The following is a 26,196-nucleotide window of genomic DNA, read 5'->3' as shown; positions in this document are numbered from 1 at the left end:
CCTTATAAAGCAAGGGATTTTTTTTATCAGCCTGACTGTACTGCCAAAGGGATAATAGATGACAGTAATTTGTTTGTTTGTTTTTGTTTGGTTTTTTGTTTGTTTGTTTGGGTTTTTTTACCCCTTACACCCCATTACATTCCCATACAGGACTCTGTCTCATTTAATATCAGACCTGCATCAATTTATCTACCTCTGGTTATCCTTTTAAATGCAAGTGTAACATAAACCCATTTTTTCTGTGTTTTCATGGTCCCCTAAGTGCTGTGGGCACCTGCATCTCTCTAGTTTTCTAATTTCCATTTTATCCTTTTCCCCCCTGGTTACAATTCCCAGGGTCAATTACTGGCTTCATGTATAGGCATATTCCTAGCTCATCTTTCACTTACTTGGATGTATCTGGGATCTTTTCTGCCTGTTCATGCACAGGGACTGACCAGGTAAACAGTCCCTTGCACCTTCTCCTATCACCATGGGGTCACTGCTAGACTCCACAATGAAATTGCCACAGCAGAACAGCAGGACAGGGCATGGAAGGAGCTGGCTTTTCCCAATCCCTTCTTTGGCAACACTGTAATTGAATCCTGACAAATACTGAACATTTTCATGCTCTGCAGGGAAGTGTCTGGCAGATGCCACCAGAAAAATGTTCAATGATAAGTCTCCCTGTTTTCTCTGCCCTGCTGGATGAGTGCAAATGTCATGGCCATCTGGAGCAGAAAAGGGCTAAAATGTTGTACTGTCCCAAAAGTGGGAGGCAGCATCCTTTCTCAGTCTTTTCATGACTTGGTGGTTTCTTAGGACAGGAATGCAAATGTACACCAGGAAGTCTGGTAGTAGGAGGTATCCATTTTGTTGAAGATAATCTGCATTTTCCAGAGGAGAAAAAAAGTTTCTGCTGGAGAAGAAAAGGTCATTGGAAGAAAACAGAGCAGGGATGTGGAACACATACGAGTTCCCATCAGGTGAGTAAAGTTTGGGTGGTAAACAAACTGCTCACTGCTGATCCAGTTAAGAAAAATGATTTGAAGTCCCACCTTTGTCTCCTTGGTTAACTGACATTCATGGTTTGAGGCTGGTTTTCTTTGGAACTGTTTGGAAGTACAGGGGGCTCCTGGCTGCCTTACTAAGATGGCAAGGTTGTCTTCTGGACTAAGAGGAAAAGGGTGGCTCAGACCACTGAGTGTATGGTAGCAATGAGGAGGTGTCCCAGAAGTGCTGCTGTGCAACAGCCCTGCTCAACATAACCAACATGGGCCTGCCCCAGAAATTGAGGACCTGGGGCTGCACTCTCCAACAGGCAGTTTTGGATGAGGAAGTGCTGAGGAATGTAACCCTCAGGAAAGTTCGCTGCTCTGTGGTGACTGGCAGGCTGCTAGAGGGAGACTTGTAGTTGTCCATGCGTGGCAAGAGATCAGCCACAGTCTCAATGACCAGAGCACAGGAGCTGAGACCAAAACGAAGACCAGAACACTGACTGCTTGGGGCAAGTCAGTGGTGGGCCCAGAGGCTGGAGCCATTGTCTTCTGCTATTGCAGGAAACAAGGAGGTGCTACCAGCCAGGAAAAGTGACAACCTTCTTGAGCACAGGTATGAATGCAATGGGCGCCTTGCTACTCCAGCTCCACCGTGTACTCACAGATCCTGAGGACGGCACCAGAAGCAGTACTGCTCTTGCATATTACTGACTGCTAATGGCCAGCAAGTGCAGCTGCTTGGAAAACTTCATTTTTCCAGCTCCTGAAAGTCTTTCAGTGCTGCATCATCTACTTGGCACTTGTGGGACTATATCTGCAGCACTGTGCCGAGTTTCATGAACAGCAAAGAAACATGTCCAATCACACCATTAAAATGTTATATGTGGTCATATATTACCTTCAGACTTTGTCCTGAGAGTTGTAAATGTTGAGCAAGGACCTTGAATAGGCAAGAACCACAGTTTAAAAAAAATTCAAGTCATTGAGGATGTTAACCCTGTGAGGGCTTTGCCTTCCAACAGCTCATTATCACCGAAGAGGCTGACTGTCAGGTAAGCATGTGGCTAATGACGGTGCTGCAAATGAACGGGCTGCACTGGCAAATGTGATACCAGCCAGAATCAAGCTAATGAAGACTTGTTTTGTTCTGCTCTAGATTTCTCAGTGAAACAACCTGTTGAAGTGTCCTTGGCCCTGCAATTCAGTTTTTGCAGTTCTAAATCCTGGAGTAAATGGAGGGCAGCCATCTCTAAACAGGTAGACAGCTATTGGGGGAAAATTTTCATTAAAATTTTTGAAATTTTTGTCTGAGTCCTTATGGTTCAGATCAGTTCTGGAGGGATGTGGAGCATTCTCCTCAGCACAGCTGGGTGAGGAAATGCTGAGGCCTACCTCCAAACCTGCTAGAGAAAGTGGAGGCCATTGAGACCACCACTTACCATCTCAGAGATGTTCGCTGGTGGCTACTCCTGCTCACCTACCCTGTCTGAGCTTATATTTAGAGTACTTAGATTTCTTTGTGCTGTATCTGGAACTCACACCAAAGCAGGGGCTCTAAAGCATGATGCTCTATACAAATATCAACCCTACCAGACTGAACAGTGGGTGAGGATTTCAGGATTTGGCATGGATGAATGTGGCTGGATGAGACCAGGCAAATAAATCAGGTATAAACCATCAGCAAACACTGAGTCTTCAGCTAGGGATGAGTCAGTTCTCCTCACTGACTTTCATCAGACCAGTTTTGGCAGTGATGGGAGGCAGTCTGCCACCTGGAGTCACTGCTTACCTGATCTGTAGGTAATCTGTGTTAAAATGGAACAAAACTAATCCTGTGAGCAAGGAGAACCCTGCCCTGAGCGTTACCATCGGGTCAGTGAGCTGAGAGCCACATCAACAGCCATCCTGAGGAGGCAGAAATGCGAGGGGGGCACGGGGCCTGGGGGCTTTAGGCTGTGTCTGGTGGACAGGGCTTTGCCATGCTGGCACTGAGGGTACCACAACAGCAGTGCTGGGACAGAGGCTCTGGCTGAGCTCCACGGGCAGCTGATGAGAATGTCAGTGCCTGGCTGCAGCTGGTGCTGGGACCCCAGCATGGGGCCTGGGGGGCACCCTGCAAACAGGGGGGTTACACAACATCCCACACCCACCTCACCCAAACACCCCAGGCTGCTCTTACTTCCACCTTGCTGAGTGTCTGAATTCCTGTGAACAAAGAAGGTGAGAAACTAATTACAAGCCTGGGGCTGTTTTTTTTAAGCACCCAGTACTCAGAACTAGTGGCCCGAAGCCATAAGGGCAGATCATTCTTGCACACACCCGAAGAGAGGGCAGGAGCTAGCTGACATCCCTGGTCACTATCCCTGTCATCCCTGATGCTGAGCATTTCAGAGCAGGGCAGCAGCCTACTGCCTTCAACCCAGCTCTGCCAAAGGAGCTGCTGTGAAAATGCCAGTCCCAAAATGCAGTTGCATCATGGAGAAGGATGTACATGAAGAGAGGAATAAATGCATTTGGGTTAAACTGCTGTAATAGGAAAATTCAGCATGGACACTCATTTCTAAATACCATTTTGTGGCAGCTCCAGTGGCACAAGTTGCAACATGCTTCCTCACACACCCTTCTCTCCTTGCAGAGCTATCATCCCCAGGACAAGGCTTTGATGCCCTGCCATGTGCTTCTGAGAACAGGAGCTGGACTGCAGAGATAGCACAGCTCTTGCATTGTAACTACCTTTGGCTCAGGGCTTGTGGTAGCTTTGGGGTTCTTTATTGGGATGGGAGTGTAAATGAGTTTGGGTGGGATGGGGAGGGTGCTGCTCTAACTCTCTTCCAACTCTCCCAGCTGCTGTAGAGGTGGCAAGAGATAATGGGGTGTTATGTGGACACATGGAGCCTTTTGAGAGATGCCTGGTACTCCTGCTTCTAGAACCAGCTTCCTGGGACAGGAATGTGTTTGTACTTGTCCAGACTGCCTTCTAGGATGGGGTTTTGTGGTGCTCACTCTCCTGAGATGGAGATGTATATTTAGGTGTGTGTATTGGGATGCATATTTAACTCAGAAAGTCACACAGAACATCTGGGTTCTGTTCAGAACGTCTGCACCAGTCTGATGTCCTAAATAGGACCAAAAACCCACAAGCCTAATGTCTCTGCTGGCCATTTCTGATAACACTCCAGCTGAAGAAAACTCAGAGCCAAATTTGTGACTTTGACACTGATCTGCTAAAATGAATAATTGACTGGAATTTACAGTGTCAGAGGTGGTACTGGAGGGGAGTACTTTTGTTTTTCTTCCAAATCCACAGTGGTAAATTTAACATAGTACCATTATATAATTCTGCTGTCCTCCTGCTCTACCTGCCTCTTCTCCAGGCAAGCACAGTGCAGTGCTGGGCCACATAACTCATCATCCCTGAGAACATGCTTAGTTGACAGGGACTAGTCCAGGCCACTCTTCATCCTATGTGACTGAAGAGCTTCCAAGTCTCATGGAGCTCCTGGTTTCCTTAAAACTGCTTCAGGGAAAATATTTTAACTGACAGAAGCAGATCCCTTGTGGAATTGGATGGGGAAAACGATGTTGCAGTTTAAGAAACAAAAAATAAAAGCTGACTTTAAAATTATGAATATTTGCCTCTTCTTCATACCTATATACTTCTTTTCTTGTGTTATTTATTTAAAATATGGGAAGCCGGGTGGCACACGGAGTCAGTTTCTCCAGGAAGCCAATTTCTGCCAGTTTCAATGCAGGAATGTGGATCTCTATCCAAATTCAGGGATCAGTGTTGAAAGTGAAAATGAATGGGTAGCTAGGAGGGACCAGAAAAGGGAAAAGCAAAGCAAAGCGGCATTTCCAGATCTGTCCCTCAAACGAGTTTTGGACTTTCCCAGGGCAGCCGAATGTCTCCCGAGCAGGGCGAGGTGCCGGTCCCCACTCGCAGCTCCCTGTGCAGGAGCGGGGCGGGACCCCCGCGCTCTCCCGCGCTGTCCGCGCGCCGCTGGCGCCAAAGCGAGGGGCGGGGCTCTTCCTCCCGCCGCCGCCACCACAATGGAAGGCGGGGCCCCACCCGCGGCACCAGCCAATGGGAGCGCGGGGGCGGGCAGCAGGGGGCGTGGCGAGGGCTGTGAGTGGCCAGCCCGCCGTTCTGGCGCCAACTTCGAAGGGGATATAAAGGGCCCGCGCGGGATACTGCACTTCCTGCCGCTCATCCCGCCGCCTCTGCTGCTTTTGCTGCTGCTGCCGCTGCTGCAGTTTTAATCATGCTGTCCACCCGCACCCCGCTCGCCTCCCTCCACGACCAGCCCCGAGTGTCGCCCAAGAAGAGCCAGTCTCCCATGAAGAGTCTGTCGTCCATGAAGGGCCTGGTGCTGAGCGACAAGGAGAACACGGTGAGCGCCCGCCCGTCCTCCCACCCCCCCCCCCGCCCGGCAGCGCCGCAATCGCGCTCACCCTGCCCCTCTCTCCCCGCAGCCCCCCGCGCTCAGCAGCACCCGTGTCCTGGCCAGCAAGACGGCCCGCAAGATCTTTCAGGAGGAGGACGGCAATCCGGTGAGTGTAGAACGCCCGGGCAGCCCGCCTGTCCTTGTCCTGTTTCCCGGAGGCTCCTGCAACCCCCGCTCCATTTTTCTCTTCCCATGGGTGGACTCTCCTTTCTGTCCCCGACCGAACCCGCTGGTCCTCGCCCCACCCGCCTCAGTCCTTTTCCCTCGGGGGGTCCCTCCACCCTCACGGACCCTTCTCCCTCAGGGGGATCTCTCCGCACTGCCCAGCCCCTCTCCCTCGGAGTTGTCTTTCCGTCCTCCCAGCCCCTCTCCCTCTCGGGGGTCTCCCTGGAGCTGTGCCCGCTCAGTCTCCCTCCAAAGCCCGGCACCGCCCCGAGCCCTGCCCGAGCCCTTCTCCCGCCATTCCAGGTGCCGCGGGGCGTGGAGGAGGAGGAGCCGCTGCTGCGGGAGAACCCCCGCCGCTTCGTCATCTTCCCCATCCAGTACCACGACATCTGGCAGATGTACAAGAAGGCCGAGGCCTCCTTTTGGACGGCGGAGGAGGTGAGGGGTGGGCGCCCGGGGACCCTCCTGCCGCCGCTCCCGCCCGCAGCCCTGGGGCTCAGGGGCGGGCCTCCCGCCGCAGGGCTCCTTTCTTACTTATCCTGCCATGTTTTAGGTGGACCTTTCCAAAGACCTCCAGCACTGGGACTCCCTGAAGCCTGAGGAGAAATACTTCATTTCTCATGTCCTCGCCTTCTTTGCTGCCAGTGATGGCATTGTCAATGAGAACCTGGTGAGTGTGTAAAGAGTCTCGGCAGAAAAATGACTTTGGTAGATAACCAGGTAACTCACGTGTTCGGCATGCCTGCTGTGCCTGATCCAGCTGGTTTGCTGGATCATGGAGTGTTACACCGTTAGAATGCATTGGGCAGTCCTGTGTAAATTAATTAATTTGGGTTATTTGTAATATTGGAGATTTGTAATTTCCAAGTTTGCTCACTCCCCGTTGGGCACTGAGTGCTGCCCGACAGTAACACTTTGCTGTTTCCCAGCCCATTCTCTGCTTCTGCCCTCTGTGCTCTTGTTCCTAAAGGGGGATGAATAAAACTAGGATATTTTCCTGTTTCCCACCGGGCAAAAAAATGTCTTCTGAGTAAAAATTGTGAGAGGTTGCTGCTTTGCATATTGCTGTTAGTAATCTGCATCTTTAAGATTAATACGAAGATTTTGTGGGCTGATCAATAACTGGTCCCTACAGCATTAGTTCCTCTAACCTGCAAATCACAAACACTTCTGCAAATGCTTATTTATTTCCTCTAGGTGGAGCGGTTCAGTCAAGAAGTACAAATCACAGAAGCTCGTTGTTTCTATGGCTTCCAGATTGCCATGGAAAATATACATTCAGAAATGTACAGTCTTCTTATTGACACCTACATTAAGGATTCTAAAGAGAGGTTTGTATTGCTTGATGATGAAAAGTTCAAAACGCAGTAAATATTCAGAATTTAACTAAGGCATGTCAGTTCTCCAGCTTTGAGGCTAATTTTAGGATGTGAATTTGATGTATAAAAAGCTACTGCTGTTTAAGAGCAGTTTTACTTCCATAATATCTTTTTCCTCTGAGGTGTAAAACCTTGCTTACATGAAGAATGAAACCGAAATCACTCAGTACTGAAATAAAGTAATTACACAATGTAAAAGATTGAGCAGTCAAATAAGGGGAGTATATTAAGTTTTAAGTGAGTTTTACTGCTGCTTTAAAAGCTTGCTGTGTCATTTCTGCTCTGGGATACTAAACTGTAGCAAGAGTGGCTTACATAAGAGGTCTAATGCCTTCATGCTATCAGTAGATCCTGGTTAATATCTAGTTTTGGCAGCCTTGTTCAAGTAGACTTGGTGAAACATTTCTCCCCTTGATATTGTAATGGGAATTCATGTGAACTGGTGATGTGATGGGTATGTGAAGGAAAAAGCAGTTGATTGGAACAAGTAGAGCTAGATTGGTGCCAGTTAAGATGGGGAAGGACAATTACCAGGATGAAAGTGCAGAGCATGTTTAAGTGATCAAGACAGTTTGTGGCAGTGAGTCTTTATTCTGTTGGTTGTGCTGATGTCTTATCCTAATGAGTTATTTCTTTCTCAGGGAATTTCTTTTCAATGCTATCGAAACGTTACCATGTGTTAAGAAGAAGGCAGATTGGGCCTTGCGCTGGATTGGGGACAAGAAAGCAACATATGGTGAGTACATCTATTGAAAACAAAGTGAAATTCCTCTCCTAAAGATAGAGGGACCACCATTTCTCCAGACTTCACAGTTAACAGGGATTATTGCTGTCACAGAGACAGTACATGCTTTCCAGTATAAGACGCTAGTATAATTCTGAATGTGAAGAAAATAAATTTTCATCTTCAAATGAGCTACTGACAGGAAATCTTTGTAAAATTGCTGACATCATGAATAATAAGGTCATGTGGCAATCATGCCTGACAATATGATCAAACTAAATTGCTGCCACATGTCAGGACATGTCATGGCCATCTATAGCCAATGGACATGTCTGGCTGGAGACTGTAGCTCCTCTGTTTTGGTGTTTCCTCATGTCTTGCTTCAAAGGTGAGATGGTATAGATCATGATTTCACTAATTTTAAAACATTTTTCATTGCCAAAAATGAACAGACACTGACTTAAATGAACTGCCAAAATGACTGCTCTTTTTAGTGAGCCATCTGAAAAAGGATAGTATTGAGGTATGACCCCCTTGAGGGGAAGGAGCCTTGGCTTCAGCTACTTATTAGTAGCTACTCTGATTAGTTCCTACTTCCTCTCATGTTTATTTTGTTTAATGATCAGAAATCTTTTTAAGCACAGGCCATAGTACACTTAGGCAGAAACAACTTCATTTGCTTTGCAGGATGCAGTTTGCAACTTTAGTGTATCCCGTCAAGTTTTCTGTGTGATATTACTGTCAATCTTCTCTTAACAGGAGAACGTGTAGTAGCCTTTGCAGCTGTGGAAGGAATCTTCTTTTCTGGCTCTTTTGCATCAATTTTTTGGCTGAAGAAAAGAGGATTAATGCCTGGACTCACTTTTTCTAATGAACTCATCAGCAGAGATGAGGTATGAGTCAAATTCTAGCAGTTAAGATGGTAATGTGCTGCACTAGCTCAAAGTAATGATATTCAATTGGAGCCTATATTTTAAAACAGAAGTATATTTAGAAACAGACTATAAAGCTCACTAAAGTGTGTAAACATGTGTCACTGTGGATCTTGCAGAAGCATATGAATGAACTTGGCATTTTACTTCCTCTAAAGTAGTTGGAGGGTTCTCAGCAATGCTGGCAGCTGCTGTGCCCTGCACTGGCACAACTTGCTTGTGACGCCTTCTGGTTAGGGAGGGGGCTGTGTGTAGGAGGGAATAACATGGCAAAGGTGATGCCACTTACTCTGCACTCTTTTAAATCTGTTACTGAAATAAATTTCTGAAACTTTTTCCAGGGTTTGCACTGTGATTTTGCCTGCCTCATGTTCAAGCACTTGATACACAAACCATCAGAGGAGAGAGTAAAGGAAATCATTATGAATGCCGTTCTCATAGAACAGGTAATTGTCTACCTCTTGTTTAGGAACTTCATTGCAATCAACAGAGCTGTTTGGCATAAGATTAACCTAGATGATAGTGAATACCAGTTTAGTTTCAGTACATAAAATGCTTGTTCTCTGCAGGAATTCTTGACGGAGGCACTGCCTGTAAATCTGATTGGCATGAACTGCACTTTAATGAAACAGTACATCGAGTTTGTGGCAGACCGGCTCATGTTGGAACTGGGATTTAACAAGGTAAGGCTCTAATAACTGAATATTTATCAGGCAAAAGATAATGTTAATTTCTTTCAGAAATCCAAATCATAAACTGGCTGCAGCAGCAGTATTGCTTTAACTTGTAAAATGGTTTAGCAGTTCTGCTGCTACATGTTTGGAGACCCACAGAAGAAAGCGCAAAAGGATGCTATGGCCAAAGCTGTATTAGTAGTTGTGCTTCTGTTTACTGCAGCTAAAAGAAGACAGGAACAAATAGAGTAGAGAAGGCTTAGGGGCAGAGATTTTTGTTCAGTGAATAGTAAGCCTGCTGATGCTGCCATTAGGCTTCTTCCAGCTGATCTCTAATGCTCTTGCATACTCAGAATGCAAGCACCTGTGGTGACTGTAGAATTGCCTTTCTATTTCAGATATACAGAGCAGAGAATCCTTTTGACTTCATGGAAAACATCTCTCTGGAAGGCAAGACAAATTTCTTTGAGAAGCGAGTAGGTGAATATCAGAGGATGGGAGTCATGTCGAAGCCCACAGACAACTCTTTCACCCTGGATGCAGAATTTTAAGTGACCTGGGACCGTGTGCATTACTGTGCATCCTGCCCTGTTTGCAGGGAGACACTCAGTGTGCTGAGTCATAGTGACTTGATTCCTGTACTGAAATCCCACTCTTATGAAGTGTGGTGATCTTGGTATACTTTAGAAGGCTGGTTTAGCTCCAGCAGTAAAACCTCTTTTAATTAGATTTTTCCAATGGTGTTAATGCATAGAATGCTCAGGTGTATCTTACAGCACATGCTCTTCTACTCCATGAAAGATACAGGTACTTCCTTCTGCAAGATGAGAGGTTGTGAGCAGTGACCCGTGGCTTCTGCTGTTCTCACCATAAGCAGAGGAAAAGTTAATTCCAGTTTTAAATTTGTTGAATAGTCCGTAGAAAACTCCGAGGGCAGCTACATGATGACCTCACTGCTTTTTTAGCAGGTTTTAAGTTTACCATTTTTACTAGTTTAATAGTTTGTACATAAACCTGGCACTTTAATGTTTAAAATTAAACAACTGTCTTGTAATATTCATTCATAGTAAAATGCATGTCAAAATCTTTTGCAGCCTAACCTTTTATGACTTGAGCTTCTTTCTGGGTATGCAATTTAAAAATGGTGCTATGAATTAAACTATTCATCTTAAAATATATCAAAGAACAGGAAGAAACTTGGTATGAAAGGTAAAGAACTAAATTGGGTATTCTGGGTACTGAAAAATAAGATGCAGGTGGCTTGTGGACTTGATTGCTTTTTCTTGAATACCTGGGAACAGTATTTCATATAATAAATGTTGGACTCAGTGTTCTACTGGCTTCAGTGCTCCAATGGACAAAGTTGTGTGCTGATTTCTTTTTGAATTACAGTTTTACTGAGGAAGTGGAAGGTCTTCAGGAAATAGCTGCTCAGTCACGTGGTTGATGGATGTCAAATGAAATTGTTGTGCTTAGCTCTGACTTTCAGACTGGCTGCACTAAACAGATGATGTTTCAGGGTAAATTCAGCGAATTCAGGCTGATGCAGTATTCTGAGCTTTGCATCATGCCAGTTAAGTCTTTGTTTTAATACATAACAGTAGTGAAAACAATGTATACACTATAACATGATTTTCCCACTCTAAACAGGGCAGTAAAAATAAATATGCTTTTTATAACTGGTCTAAGATGTGTGGTCTGTGAAGGAATCCCTCTGGGCTCAGAGTTCCTGGAAGTGACCTGCAGGGAGATGAAATGATAGTGGGATAGACTGAAAACGGCTACTGCCTCACTGTACAAAAGGACTCTACCCATGATTTTGTCTATATCCAACAAGGAATGTTCTGCAAGCCTTTTTTCCCTCAAGCATAGTTAAAGTGAATAAGCTTTATAGAACTCAAAACTTTTTTTCCTTCACAGGAAAGAATTTGACTGCTTGCTGCTAAAGTGCTCCCTCTTCTAAAGCACTGTATTTATGGTGCTTCTTTGAGATACGCTGCCTTGGTGTAAAATTAACTGGCTTACTGGTCTTTGCTTCTTTGCTCTTGATTCCACTGAAGGTGATAGTGTTTGACTGCTCTTCCTCCGAGTCTGAATCTAGCAGGAAGCATAAGGCTATCCTAGGGAGAAAACCCCAATAAATAATTAAAAAATCCTAACCTCCAAAGTCTGGAATGCAAGATGGAGGACTGTAAACTGACAACTCTAATAAAGGCCTTGCAGCAGTGATGCTGCCAACAGGTCAGTGATTGCAGAGGACTGAGAATAATGTATTAGGAACTGGAATAGGGATGTGCTGAATTGGACAGCCAGACACATTATTTTAAAGCATTGAAATGTAATGCTTGTTTCTGCCTAAATACCAACATTTCCTTTGCAAATTTGGCTTTGTGCTTTTTCTTGGCTTCTCTTGGTAGTCAAAGCTTTGATCAAATTAAGTGATAAAAGCATCTGAAGTCAGAGTGTTAAGGCTATGCTGTTTAGAGCACAAAGGAGGCAGTAATAAAATACTGAGATTAGTTTGGACCAGAGCTTGATTTAGCAGCATTCAATTTATATTCAAATCTGTTCATTCATATACTTAAATGATGTAGGAAGAGGATAAAACTTCTGATCTATGAGTAGAGTCTACCTGTATTACAGCCATTTCTTCCCATTTGATTCTTGGTATGTGCAAAGGATCAATATGCAAACAATTAGGACAGGAAGATTTAATCTGCTCTGCAATCCTGGGAAATAGGAACTGGGACTACTTTCAACATAATCAAGGAAGGCTGATGGGAATGGATATGATGGCCAAGTAATCACTTATAATGGGAGGTAGGAAGAATCTCCCTTTTAGCCAAGCATTGCTCTTAAGGGGTAATAGATACTGCAGTTGTGCATGCATTAGAGATAGATTAGATGGGAATTAGAAGTCATTCAACAGGAGAACAAGGCTTGCTGTGGCTGCTGTTGATCTTATTCGTGCTGCTGATGCCTAAATGCCTAGTTTTGGTATATGTACCTGCTGTATGCAAGTCAATTTTTCCTGTACAGTCTGGAGAAAAGCTGTTCATCTGATCCCACCTATTTTTAATTCTCACAGGGATTGAAATGTCTTGCTGTTGCTTAGTTTGAACAGATTATGTCAAAATCTTGATGAAACACTTGTTTACTGAAAACGGATTACTTTCCAATTTGACTGTGATACCAGTTGTTTGGACACTTGATCCTCTTAAGAATTGAGGAGATAAGTCTTATATTTCTTTCAAAAAAATAAGCGAATACCCCTCCAAATAAATTTCAATGAAAATTTAAATGGCCTATTGGAATATATCTTGAAATGGAGTGTGGAGAACCAGGCAAGATTTGAAGTGATGAAAGTGCAGATTTTTTTGTGTGTGTGAATCAGAATGGCTGTCTGCAATTGTCACAGAAAAGTGGAAAGTGATTAGGCCAGTAGAGGGAAAAATCCTGTGGGGTAAGTAAAACTGGATGTATTTGATGAAGCAATGGCAATGCTCTAATGTCCGTGGTAAAGTTATGCACGACTGATCCCTTGCTATCCCCTGGGTTTCTTTATTGCTGTTAAAATTAATGGCTTTTAGTAGCAGCAGATAAAAATGGGAGGAAAGTAGCCTCAAGCAAAGTTTCTCTTGTTACATATTTTTTGTAATTTGTTAAAAAAGCAAAACATGGGTTCAGGTAAGAAAGCTTCCATAACTCCTTAATTGACACGTTTTCACTTTTTATTGCATGTCAAACATTGAAGTCTTGACAATGTGGAGGAGTAAGAAGCAACCTAATGTCAGCCTTGTCCTCAGGAAGTAACTGCAACATCAGAGTCTAACAAGGAGAAGTAGAAAATTCCCCGATTTCTGAAATTTCCTGTGGTGATTACAGGAATTTGTGCCCAGAAGAGGTCAGAGAACAATTGCAGCTGCTCGTGCCTGCAACAGGGCATAGCCTGTGAATCTGAAGGCATGTGAACAGCCGGGTGTGATCCCTGAAGGGGGGGTAATCACTTCCTCCACACCAGTCAATCAGAAATTTTGCCTGGCAGAAGCAGGGGCTGAATGGAGTTGTCTTATTCCAAGCCTATTTTTTCACAGTCTGCTTTATTTTAAGCTGTTGAGTATCTCTTGCAGCTTTGGCCCCTCTTTCTGTGCAAAATGTACTATGAGAAGTAAATTATTTTATCAGGAAAGGTTTGGGAGGAGCTACAGAGTTAAGTCTCATGTCCTGTTTGCTGATGGACAGCTAGTTTTTTGGTAGGAATTCATCCCTTGGGACTATTCCTGAGATCTTGCAATCTACATCGTCTTGGTTTCTGTGGTAAAACAATCCTTACATGAAGAATGGTGAAAGATTAAGCTAATAGGAAAAATGTCTAATGTGTCAGACACTAGTTTTACATTTCAAGGGTACCTGTGGATCCCTGGCTCCAAAGGAAAGGTGCAGCACCAGGGAAGGACAGTGCATTTCTGTTCATTCCACATTCCTGCTTTGTCCAGCAGGAATCCAAGCAGGAAACCAAGATCTGCATCTTTGGCAGTTGAGCATTTACACAGCGCTTACACAGCATTTTATTTCATATTTTGCTGGTAGTTTCTGATAACCTTTAGCCAGGTTGCCAGGTGTTTTACCTATCATTTTCTTAGGTAGGGAGCTACCTACCTAGTTTGTCCTTTTAGTCAGCTGTCAGAATCCAGCTGTCAGGCGTTACCCCAGTGCTCAAACTCACAGGCATTTGTGAGCTCATGTAGATCTAGGGCAATAGCAAACAGCAACCTTGTGGTCCCTGTTTTCCAGCATCCTTCTGCAGCCTTGTGGGCTGCTCTACTGCCAGGGACTGCAGAGAGTCTGCTTTCTCACTGGTGTTGGCCAAAGCTTCCCTGCCTTCTCTCTGGAAGATGTTGCCTCATTAAAATGAAAATATTTTGCCAGCATTTATCTCCTAAATACTCAACTAGCAAAGTCCTGACAGGATTCAAAAATCAATATGAAGCATTTGGCTTCAGCAGTGTTTTTTTTGTGTTGGGTGTAGCACTTCTTGTAATGATTTTGGTTTTATGTGATCTAGGTATGTTTAAGTGCTTCAGAATGGATCTCCATCTTCCCTGGATCTCTGCTCTGGGAGACATTGAAATGTATTCTGATTCAGGACACAAACAGCAGTCATGAGTTGCCACCTGCTTTAGTCTAATCCTGATTCTGTAAGTAGCAAAGATTATGGTGACAGTTGAATTTCCACATCCCTGTCTCTTCTTGGTGTTTAATTGAATGATTTATCTCTTCTTAAACTTATTTTCAAGGTGAGCTTCAGAAAAGAGACACAAACCCCTTGTATTTCCTTGATTTAAAAGCCAACATTCAGCAGGCAGCAGTGGCTTGGCAGGGGAACTCTGGAACAATGCGGTGTCGGGTGAAGGTAAGAAACAGAGTTGGAGGTAGGGAGTGTATTAGAAAGGAACATTTCAAGATGGGGAAACATTGGCTAGGCCAAGTGTTTAGTTGAGCTAACTGGCTGTAAATTTCTGCAATGTCACTTAAAAGCAATGTCAGCTATAAGAAGGACTAAATGTAATTCACCCATAAAAGAAATTGAAATATTAAGTGTATATTGGATTTGGTAATAACTTTAGGCAGAACACACTAGGTTTATTGGAGGCTTAGCAATAACTTTACTGTTTCAATTACTGCTTGTGAAAATTGCATCTCATTCTATTGATATAACTATTACAGTTACTCTTGATAATACTATAAATATGAACAGATATACAGACTTTGGAAGAGTTATTCTGATCTGGGTCTATTGCAGTGTGTGGATTAAGAGCAAGGTGTTGGGCAACCTAACAGGATTATTTTTAATACACATTTTCATAAAATAGTTATCCCTTGTCAAATTGAAAAGCTATTTACTATGCTAAATAGGCTAATTTTATGGTAAGGTTTAATTTTGCCACCTTTCCATTATTTAGCTGTGATGCTGCACTTGTGGCTACTAAACCCCTGGGATTATATGTGAAAGAGTTGGACGGCTGTGTTGCATTTAAATGAATTAAAGCAGAAATATTTCAAGTAAAATGTTAAATATTGTTGTGTAGACATTCAAGAAGCAGATGTGATTTCACCATTTATATCCTGAAATAACACATGCAAAAGCAGATTGTGAAACATTCAAATATGCCTATACACTCGAACATAGCTTTGCAGGTTCCCTGAGGGGAGGAGTTTTTATGGCTTAGGCAAAGTTGTTCACTACGATGGAGTAGTTTTGTTGGAAGAAGCCATTTGGGAAAGGGCTTTCCAAACCCGGTCTTCACACATCTGGTCCCAGAGGTTGTGTTGAGGTGAGCAGGCAGGCGCTGGTTGGCAGGGTGCTGCTGTGCCCCTGAGGGTGGCACATGTGGTTCTGGGGATCTCCAGGAATGGGTGTTCCCATGACCTGCCGCCCCTCCTTGTGCATGCACACACACCATTGCTCTGCCACCTCAAATGTTCTCTTTCATTTGGGCCCTGCCACAGCAGTTAATCAAGAGTCTTATTTTGGAGCAGTTTGTGCTGTAATGTGTTCCCTGTTGCAAGCAGTACATGTGGCTGTCACCAGGGGGGCTCCTTGGTAAAGAAAGCGACAGCTGCTGCGGCAGTTCAGGTGACACTGCCGAGACTGGCTGTTTATGGAGTGCCAGGTGGCTGTCACACCTGGGGAGAGCTGGGCTGCAGGGAGCTCCCTCCCTACGGGAATATGAGTATGGTCCGCACTGGCTTGTTTACTGAGTGCAGGGCAAGAGACTACGTGTGCAAACCCTGCTCTGCTCAGGATTTCGTAGCAGACTGGTCCCTTCAATGGGGTACAGGCTGCCGTGGTTTTTGGGGGGAGCTGCCTGTTCTGCAGCATGGGTGCTTTTCTTACCACCTCACAGACATGGGACTAAATGGAAATGCATCATGTGTGCTAATTCACCATGCAACATGACAGCTGAGGAGGGGAGTGGTTTTCTTGTAGATGCGTCATATATTTTAGTGAATGCCAGACCTCTGTTTGTGCTCTCTCCTTCACCTCTCTGGGAGCCCTTTCTGGACTGTGCTGTGCTCTTTTTGGCGTGCTGGGGCCATAGCAAACAAGAAGTGTAGCTCCTACAGAGAAGGACTTAGAGTGCCACCCCAAGTGCCCTCAGTAGGAAGAGATCTTAATGTCTGTTAACCTTAACTTCTTCCCTCAGGAATCAAGGTGATGTCTCTCCTTGAAGCCTCCAGCAGATACAAGCAGTCCAAGCAGAAAAGTGGATTTAATGGGGTGAGAAGAGAGCAGAGAGGGGCTTTCCGTTCTGTCCTACAAGTCCTCTAATTTGAGTTGGTTCTCAGCTCAGAGTAATGTCAGTGCACAAATAATTATTTGGGTGCAATCACATAGTGAGTTGAGGCTGAGGGGTTAAAGGTGGGTTTATTAGGCCTGCACCTCTGCTGCTGAACTAAAGCACCTTAACTTAACAAGGTTATGATACTTAAAGTATGACGAGGAGTGCATCTGATTTGTGACAAAAACCCCATGTATTGCTGAGCTGGTAGTTCATCTAAAATTAATTTTAAATGGGCTGTGCTGTAAACTGAGCTGTTACATTTCCTGAACTGCATGAGTGCGGGGGCATTGTGGGGCATTTACCTGGGTGGCTTCAAGGACTGAACCTGTGTTCCTGCTGCTGCCAGCAGATAGGTGCTGGGATGTGGCTGTTGGCAGGGGATGACGCTGGCTGCAGTGTGGTACCCAACCTCAGCTCTTCCTGCTGCAGCCTCACCACCCCTGGGCACAGCACCATCTGCTTCTGGCTGTGGATTGCAGCAGCCATCCAGGAATAGCTCTCCAAGAGCAAGTGCACTTCAGAGCAGCCACAAATGCCTGGTGTGAAAATACACTTCCCCCTGGCTTAGATGGGCCCTGTAAGCCATTTTATTTGGGGATTAGTTGTGCCCTGCTTATCACATATTAAAAACATAGTAGGTTTATCTTGCCTCCTTTACATGCAAACAGGCAAAATCCACCTAGAAGTGCCATGGTAACGAGCTGAAGAGATGTTGTCTGCAGTGCTGCAGGTGCTGTGCCTGCAGCTGCTCTAGGTAATCACTGAGCTCTGTTGACAAAGCATGGGATTGTGAGACTCACTCTAAATGTTCGCCAGAAAGTTTGCTTGGGAATGGTGAATATTATGACACAGGACAGCTAAAAATAGAGTTCTCGTTGTTAATTTTTTGGTGTTTGGTTTCACGGTGTGAGATGTGATTTTTCAAAAGAGTTGTACATCTCTGTTCCCCCCCTCCCTGTTCAATCACAGCATCTTTGCAAATCAGGCCTTTTGTGCCTCCCAAAATCAAATTCTTAAATTAAATAGAAGACAGAGTAATGGAAAAAAGTAGATTTCAAAGTCGTACTCGTGAGGGTTTATTGTGGGGGTTGTTAATGCCCCATGTGGCATTTTAGAGTTCACCAAAGGGAGATTGGAAAGGAAGTCTCACAGTTGTGTAGGACTTGGGAATTAGCTGCACAGGCTTTTCAAGTTGTTTATGCCAAAGAGAGACAAAAACCTGAGGAGGAAGAAGTGGGCTACTGTGAATCACAAATAACTCGATCCTGCCCTTGATGAAGTGAATGCTGCTGCTCTGTATTGTCTGTGAGAGAAGGCTGGGAGGCTCTTGCAAACCCTACCCTAATTAACTGACTGCTGCCTTAATGCCTCCCAGGAGCCTGGGGTGATGCTCTGTTGTGTGCTGTGGGAGCACACTTGGTCCTGAGGCTTTACAAATCATGTTCGAGACCTCCTGAGAGGTAAGTTAAAAACATGGCTTTTTTAAAAAAAGAGCCATTCTTACTTTGGGAGCCTGTAGAGCTTTCTGGTAAGGAGGCTGCTTCTTGCTTTGTGCTGGAGGTTCTGCTGAGGCTCAGAATTGTTTTGCTGTGGGCTGACTTGTCTTTCTGTCAGATCTTCCATGGATATCTTTTCTCCCTGAACCTGGGAATGAGGGTCCTGTGGAAGGGTCAGGCTTTGAGAGGGAAATGGATATAGTGCCCCTGAATTTTTCCTGCTGGGTCTCTAGCTCTGTGCTCTAAGATAGAACTAACTTGCAGGAAGGTTCAAGCCTGTGTGTCAAATGAGCAAGACTTTCTGAGCTACTGACCTTGTAAGATTGGCCTGGAATGTGTGGAATTCTGATTCACCTTTTACTAGTGATGATCTATCTGACCTTGCTGGAAGCATGAAGGTGTGGGGAGTTAATGTGCCTCTCCCAAATGAGGGATGAATGGGTGTTTTATGGCTGTGTTTCAGGGAGTGGAGATTATAATAAAAGCCACTGTCCTTAAGCAGAATGCTGTCATTCTCTCTGTGTGTTACTATGGTGTTTCAGCAACCATGGATTGCCGGGTACTCTTTCAAAATAATGGTTTCTTTAATTATTTATACCTTAAGGGTCAAAGAGGGTTTTGTTTTGACAGGTTACAGGAACAACTGGATGAGTCAGAAGAACAATTGACAGTGCCATCAGAGGAACCTTGATATTTCTAACAGGAAGCTTATAATTGAGCTGAATCACTGTGTCATTTGTGTTACCCAGATCCATGTGTCCAAAAAATATCGTTTGTCTCATCTTGTGTTACAGGGCTGTGGTTCCATTCACAGAGCTGAAGGTTGTTAAAGCTTGGTTTTCTTAGCTCTGCTTGTGGTGCTGGTGCCTTGGAATGAGATTTGAGATGTGGAAGCATCAGGACAGTGCTGAAGTACGATGGAATGTGTTGTTATCTGGGGTTTCAGTGTGCATCCAGCCTCTCTGCTTGATACTGTGGGTACAGATTCCTGAATGGGTGGATTGGTCTTTCTTGGAAGTCCATAAGAGAACTCCCCCAAGTCCCTCTTGAAAAAGCCTTTTCTCAAAATCAGGCACTTGTTGCTAAGTCTTCACTTTTCAAGAGGCTTCCTGTACTGTCTGCAAGAAGAGTAATTTCCCACAAGGCAGCCACATTTCCTTGGTGTTGATCTTAATTAGGACAAGTATGACAAATAATGTTGCCCTTAAAACTTAATGAATAATTTCCCCAAACAGTTGTTAATTATTACATAAAGCTACTGCCTTCTGACTTTATTGAAATGGTACAGAAGATGCATATTTTTAAATATCACTGTCAGAGTGAAGTTTATTCATCTTGGACGATGGGCTGCTGAGATGGAGCAGGCCTGTGGTAGAATGAAAGGCAAATGCCACATGCGAGATATGCTGGGATTAGTTTCTTTTAAGTTTCCATGCTTATGACAAAGAAATTTGTATCTGGGCTGGTAAACCCAGTACCCTCTTAGAGCTAGTGAAGGGGAAGGGGCAGCTTATCTGGCCAGTGTCAGACAACAGCTACCGAGGGGTGGAAGGTGCCTCATTTCTTTTCATGAACGGCACAGGCAATCTTGGGGATTAACTCTGGTTTTGGCATTTACATCTGGTGCCGTGAATTCCAGCTTTACACAACTGGAATCACATCATCTCCGTGATGCATCTGAAGCTCGTGGGTTTTGTAAATGGGATTCTCAGTGCTGCCCGGCTGCTGGAATCCTGTATCACACTGGGATCAAGCCAGTCCTCCTCTGGTTCCCTCTTTTGTACCTCACACAACCTTTTTCAGACCTTTGCTGAGCAGGCACTGTGTTTGCTGTTTAAATCCAGGGATTATGTGATTGCTGAAGTGGTGAACCCGAGGAAGGCCGCTTACACTAATGCTCTGGGCCACGAGCGGCAGGCAGGAGCCCGCAGCCCCTGCAGCCAAATCCAGCCCTGCCCATCTGTCAGAGCTGCCCTCCAGGGGCTCACAGGTTGTCACTGAGTTTTTAAAAGCTGCCTGTTGGGTTGGGAGCTGCTGCATCCTGGTTTCAGCAAAGGCAGGCAGAGAGGCACAGAGAAGGCATTCATGGGGCAGCTGTTTGGATGGGAATGAGAGCATCACAGTATCTGCTGAAACCTACAGACATGTACCAGCTCCTTGCATTGCTTCACCTGTCAAGCTCATGGGTGCCTGTCTCCTGAATTTGCTTCTTTTGCTGCTGATCTTGTCTGTTACACATTTTGGGTTGTGTTTTTATTTCCTCTTTGTGTCATCTGTTTTCCCTCTGTCTCTGTTTGCACGTGCTCCCTCACACTTTGCCTTGATGCTCTGCTTGCTGTAGCATCAAGGCAGCCAAGATGAAGAATGCAAGCAGTGATGTTCATATTTGGGCTTTTTAAATTTGTTTGTTTGTTTTTTCCTTTTTGTTTTGTTTGATACTTGTCCCTGTGAAATATGGCTGAAAGGAGAAGAAAGGGATGTTGGAGCATCTCTGCTCAGGTGGGTGAAGGCAGCCCTGAGCTCATATGGAGTGGATGCTCAAGCTGTGTCTGCATCCAGGCAGGCAGATACCCAAGATGTGCAGCAGCCCCTATGGGCACAGAGGCTACCTATAGGAACCAGAGCTCTCTGCATAAAATCTTTGTGCTATGAGAGCACGTGAGAGATGCAGACTGAAATTTAGGTCATGCTTAATCTGTATCACAGATTAACTTGTTGAATGGATCCTCATAAGCATGTTGTGGATATGAGGAGTACATAATACAAATGACATGAAAGTAGGTATTATGGATGGGCATAAGCAATTTATATGTTAGCTTATGTGTTTACTAATGTGCATAAACATTTATGTATTCTGATTGTCATTGACCCTTTATATGAAGACTTTAAATAGAACCTTCATATAAATATTCCTGCAGTCTAACAGTGGCCTGCAGCCCCCGAAAATGTATCTTCTATGCTTTACTGCACTGACAGTGTTGTACTGTCTCATTCTCTGAAAAGACCTCAAATGGAGAATTCCATCTGCTTGTTAACTGCTAATGAATTTCATAGGTTCTTGTTGGAAAAACTCTGAAGCTTGTAATATCTTTTTCCTTATGCTGAAAAACCAGTGATGAGGACAAAGACTGCCTGTCTGATCCTATCTGCTGCTCAGAGATGCACCCTCTTCCAAAACTGGACTTATTTTCTGAGGCAGCTCACTCCAGAGCTAGATGTGGGGTAACTGGGGACCATTCCTTACCAAGCTCCATGTTTGCAGAGATGCTCAGGTGTGTCTGGGGCTGTGGGATTGCATCTTCCAAAGAATATTGCAGGCCAAGCCTCGCCTCTTTGGGAAACATTGTTCTGGGCAGCCTAATTCGTGGAGGGAGAGAAGTTTGCTGACTGTGTTGAGGATCTGAAATGTAAGATGCAGCAAGTTTATTACCAGGCTGCTCCTTGCTGCAGCTTTTTGCAAGGTGAAAAGATGAAGCAGATGATTAGATCTGTGAAGAAACAGGATAGTGATGCACAGCCTTCCCTAGGGTGGGAGTCAAGCACGTCTCTCCTGTCTTACAAAAGCAAACATACTTCCCTTGTAGATTGAAGGAACATTCTGCACCTGGATGTGCTCTGCTATGGCTGCTTGGCAACTCTTGGGTGCCTTGTTACAGGGGAAAACCCTTTGTGTTTAGTTTAGCCTGCTGAAAAAGCTATTGGATATCAGCAAAAGGGGCAAGAGCTGGCTCCCCACCACCCATGTTTTGTCCACCCGCTATAAAGCAGCCAGTGGCTAACCTTCAGCTGGAGCTGTCCCAGAACCTGGTACTAAAATCCCAGAATATCCAGCCCTCTTACTAACCAGATTTCCTTGAGGCTTGCAGTGCTGGTTGCAACAGCAGTGAGCAGCTGGTCCTCACACGAGGTATCCCCCTAGCAGCTTTCATGGTGGGGTTAAAGTGATGTGCTCCACAGGAACTGTCCTTTGCCTGTCAAACTTTTTCCCTCTTATGTTCCATACCCAAGTGTTTTCTGGGCCAGGGAGAGCCTCTAAATGCGCATTCATACTTAAGGGGTAGGGTGACCAGCTTGTGAGTGATGGGAATGGGTGGGGAGAGTAGGAGCTTCTGATGCTGAAGCTGCAGAATCCTTGAAGCTGTAGAAGCCTGGCTTTGCTCAGCTGCTTCCAGCAACTGAGTGCTGTGGCCTCCTCCCTGCTCTTTGGCTTCCTAAGACATGCAATATGTATTTTGTGGCTTGGCTACCTGGAAGCAGAAGTCTTTTTTGGTGAGGGAAGCCTGTTCTCCTTGTGAATTATGAGCCTGATGGGGCGTATCCATTCTTACCTGGGAAATGACAGAATGAGCCCAGCTCTGAGGGGCTCTGGAGCCTGGGGTTTATTTAAACAACCCAAATCAGGTGCCAGCCTGAGTCCCCGAGGCAGCTGAAGGAATTGGACCACACTCATTCATGTTCCTAATAAAGGTCCTGCTGATGCTGTGCAAGGCACTTCTTCCCTCACCTCTGGCTGGGAAATGTGGGCAGTATTTAAGGTATGTGTTCTCTTGTCAAATGCTTGTCTTATTTGGATGCTTCTGCCTGTGTTCATTTAGTGGTGCCTTTGCAAAGCCATGCTCTAATAGGACAGGAAGCATATTTACATGACATGAGCTCTTCCTGGCTCTCTTGCTGCTGAGGATTGCTGCGTGTCCTGCTTCTTCCTCACCCCAGTAGATGACTCCCTTGCAAAACTCATCTGACACCACAGTGGGAAAGAAAACAAAAGAAAATCGTGGCCAGCAGGACTAGGGAAGAGATTGTTCAGCACTGGTGAGGCCACACATCGAGTGCTGTGTCCAGTTCTTCCAGTTTTGGGCCCCTCACTTCAGAAAGGACATTGAGGTCTGGAGCTGGTCCACGGAAGGGAAATTAACTTGGTGAAGGGTCTAGAAAACTTCTCTTACAAGGAGCATCTGGGGGAACTGTTTAGCCTGGAGAAGAGTAAGCTTAGTGAAGACCTCATTGCTCCCTCCAGCTCTGGAAGGAGGTTGTAGTGAGGTGGGGATTGGTCTCTTCTGCCATGTCTCAAGTGACTGGACAAGGAGAAATGGCCTCAAGTTGCACCAGAGAATTTTTTTTTTAGATATTAGAATTTTTTTTACTGAAAGAGTCATCAGGCATAGGAATAAATTTCTCGGGGGGGATGGTGGATTGACCATCTCTGGAAGTGTTCAAGAGACATGTGCATGTGGAATTTGGGAATATGGTTTAGGCACCAATAAGGTGGTGCTTCACTGATGGTTGGACTGGATGATCTTGGAGATCTCCAACCTTAATGGTTCTGTGAAAAGGTGAATTATAGGACTGTGCCAAATCTGTTGTGATTATTGAAATGAACGGAAGAACGTGGAATTAAATGGAGCAATACATAAAACCCAAACAAAACAAGAATTACTGAATTTTTCTGGAGTTCTTTAGTGATGAAATTAAGAGTGAAGTGAATTAAAAGCAGTGTAAGATAAGTCACAGTGCAACATGAATATCTCATGATCATCCTCTATATTTTAGAGCTTGTCTTTGAGACTTGCATGGAAGAGAGCTACAGTGAATGAAATATGGAGAATATAAACAAACACAGGTCATGTTTTATTCAGTTTAGGCAGAGGCAAGAATTAAATTGCACAGACTTGAATTCTGAGTCTGAGCCTGGGAGCTGCTAGTTCCAAGGATGGCATAATATACTGCTATATCATCATTTTATGATATTTAAGCACTTGCAGTCCACAGGCCGGTATTATTAAATTGTTTTGCAGGAGTAATTAAATTCAGATTATCTGAGTAATCTTCAAGATAAGGTCAAATCCCAAGGTGCAATATTTTGGTCATTATGGAAAGTTGTAGATAGAAAAGAAGTATGGTTTTGAATGTGTAAGGTTTAGCAGTTATTTTGTGTGTGAATGGTCTGATAAAGCCTTAACAATAAGAAATGTCTTTTTTAAAAACACAACAGATGACTATGTTGAAAGTACAGTTTCTGGAATTGCAATTCCAAAATTAACAGCTACCTCTGAAAGGCTGCTTTTCCTTTTAGTAGGTAAACTGTTGAGTATTTTTGCTTTGAGTGCTCACTTCCCCCTGTAATGCTTCAGGGCTTGTTAAATTCATTGAGGCTTTGTGATGACCTGGGGGATTGCTCAGGTGGCGATCAAGGATAGCATGGTTTGTGTTCACACATCACTCTTACCTCTTCTGACATGGAGGGAGTGTGCCAAAGGGCACAGTTGGTTGCCTTCCACCTGAAACTGGTGGCCAAGCTCTTGCTACTCTGTTCAGACCCATGAGGTTTTATGTGTGATGGTATGTTGCATTTGGAATGTCTCTGTTCATTCCTAGGCTGGTTCTATCCACTTGTGACTGCTGATTGGTAAACCATCTCTACTATCAATCTAAAGTCATGCTTTGACTCATGCCTCTGAGTCTAAAGTACTGTCTGCCACCTTTCTCCTGCTGTATTTCTCCCTGCAGTCAAGGGCAGTATTAATATTTCCGTTCTCTTATTTATTTTTGAGGTGATGTTGTTCTTGCTAGTGAGGTTTTCACCTGTGATTTTGGTGTATTATTTCTTTCTCACTGTGTTTCTTAAAACTCTTCTGCCCATATGTACCAGTGATTAGATGTTTCCTCTGGAGATGCAGCATTAGTCTTAGGCCTTGCCTGCATGTGGGGAATTTCCTTTTGTAGCTCTGTATGAAGTGGCAGGTCACAGCTACGTCCCTTACTGTTATCATTCCATAGCCTGAGTTTTGTGTGCTCTGGGCTGCTCTCAGAGTACCCATCACCAGACCTCTGAGCTGGGGTGAGTGCACCACAGGCTGTGATCCCCCAAAGCGTGGTTGGGTATTGGGACCATGAGTTTCTAAAGGTGCCATGGCCTTCTTCCTGGCTTTCCGTGGTTGATGGAGACTTAAAAAAGTTTTATCAGATCTGGAGAGTGCAGGTGTATCTCCTGGTTGCAGCTGTGGTGGTTGGGGGACATACCAGGTGGTCAGGTATTTGCCTGTAAGTTGTGTCATGGAAGTGCTGTGGGTTCTGAAGCAGCAAGAGACATGAGCAAAGGATCCTCCTTCTCAGACCCACCAAGCTAAGCTCCTTCCACACAACTCTGTGCTTTTTCGCTCATACACTGCATATCTTGACCTCACATATTGGATGTGGATCTAACCTGCAAGTGAGTGCTGGATGTGGCTGAGGAGAAGGCTGCAGGATCGTGCTGCCAATGGTGATGGTGGGTCCATGCCAGCCACAGCACTTGAGCAGACAAGGTCTCTGACAGGGCTGGATTGTTGGGTGAATAATTCTCCTCTTCCAGACTTGGTGAACTTTCTTTCGAGGGAAACTCAAATTCTGGTTAAGTATGCTGGAATTCAGACAGGTACAGTCACAATTGTCATTGCTGACTGCAGGGGAGAAACTGTGTCTATTAAAGCAAAAGAGGCTGGAAAAAGATGGAAAAAAGAATGAAAAGAACACATACAGGACTCTACTAGTTTGGATTAAAACCCAGACGAAGGAGTTTTGTTCTTTGTCTGGATGACTTGCTTAAATGACTGGGGGTGTGGGGCAGAGGAAGAGAAAGTTCCTGTGATGCCGTTTGGAAATGTCACTCCTCACTGTTCAAATACCACATTGCACTAAGGCTTGTAAATCACATGCCATTTCCTAATTAAAAAATGATGAGCATAATTGTGTCTTGACTGCTGTGGCAGAACCTTGCTCAGACAGACGTGCTCTCTCTCAGGGTCTCACTGTGTAATCCACCATGCCTGCCTCCTGCTTTCCTGTTTGGAGCTAGACTCATTACAGAAAGGGGTTAAGCAGGTGACCAATTTTCATTGCTGGCAAGGGGATGTCGAATGACTGATTGAAAAGAAAAAGGCCACGGAAGCCTATTTTCTGTATGCTAAGCCATGATTCAGAATTGTAGTCCAGGCATAAACTACTGCTACAGTAACGTGCTGAAGAAATGTATTGGTTTTCTGATTCTTGGTCTCTTTGGAGATGCTGCATCTGTATCAC

The 26,196-nt window shown here is 44.7% G+C and overlaps 1 protein-coding gene across 1 annotated transcript; it reads left to right on the top strand.

The window, feature by feature from the left end:
- Positions 1 to 5,197: 5,197 nt before the first annotated feature.
- RRM2 (ribonucleotide reductase regulatory subunit M2) lies at positions 5,198 to 12,569 on the top strand. The gene is made up of 10 exons (XM_066314807.1): positions 5,198 to 5,368; positions 5,451 to 5,528; positions 5,891 to 6,025; positions 6,141 to 6,257; positions 6,785 to 6,918; positions 7,608 to 7,702; positions 8,450 to 8,583; positions 8,964 to 9,068; positions 9,192 to 9,305; positions 9,695 to 12,569. The coding sequence occupies exons 1-10, from the start codon at positions 5,240 to 5,242 to the stop codon at positions 9,845 to 9,847; spliced, it is 1,194 nt and encodes a 397-aa protein (XP_066170904.1). The 5' UTR covers positions 5,198 to 5,239; the 3' UTR covers positions 9,848 to 12,569.
- Positions 12,570 to 26,196: the final 13,627 nt, after the last annotated feature.

Source organism: Sylvia atricapilla, chromosome 3 (genome assembly GCF_009819655.1).
Source record: "Sylvia atricapilla isolate bSylAtr1 chromosome 3, bSylAtr1.pri, whole genome shotgun sequence".
Taxonomy (NCBI): Eukaryota; Metazoa; Chordata; class Aves; order Passeriformes; family Sylviidae; genus Sylvia; species Sylvia atricapilla.
The sequence above is the reverse complement of the archived record's forward strand: the minus strand, read 5'-3'. Positions and strand labels throughout refer to the sequence as shown.

Coding starts and splice junctions, on each gene's coding strand:
- RRM2 (XM_066314807.1), top strand. CDS start 5,240: ATGCTGTCCACCCGCACCCCGCTCGCCTCCCTCCACGACCAGCCCCGA. Junction 5,529..5,890: donor AGGAGGAGGACGGCAATCCG/GTGAGTGTAGAA, acceptor CCGCCATTCCAG/GTGCCGCGGGGCGTGGAGGA. Junction 6,026..6,140: donor CCTTTTGGACGGCGGAGGAG/GTGAGGGGTGGG, acceptor GCCATGTTTTAG/GTGGACCTTTCCAAAGACCT.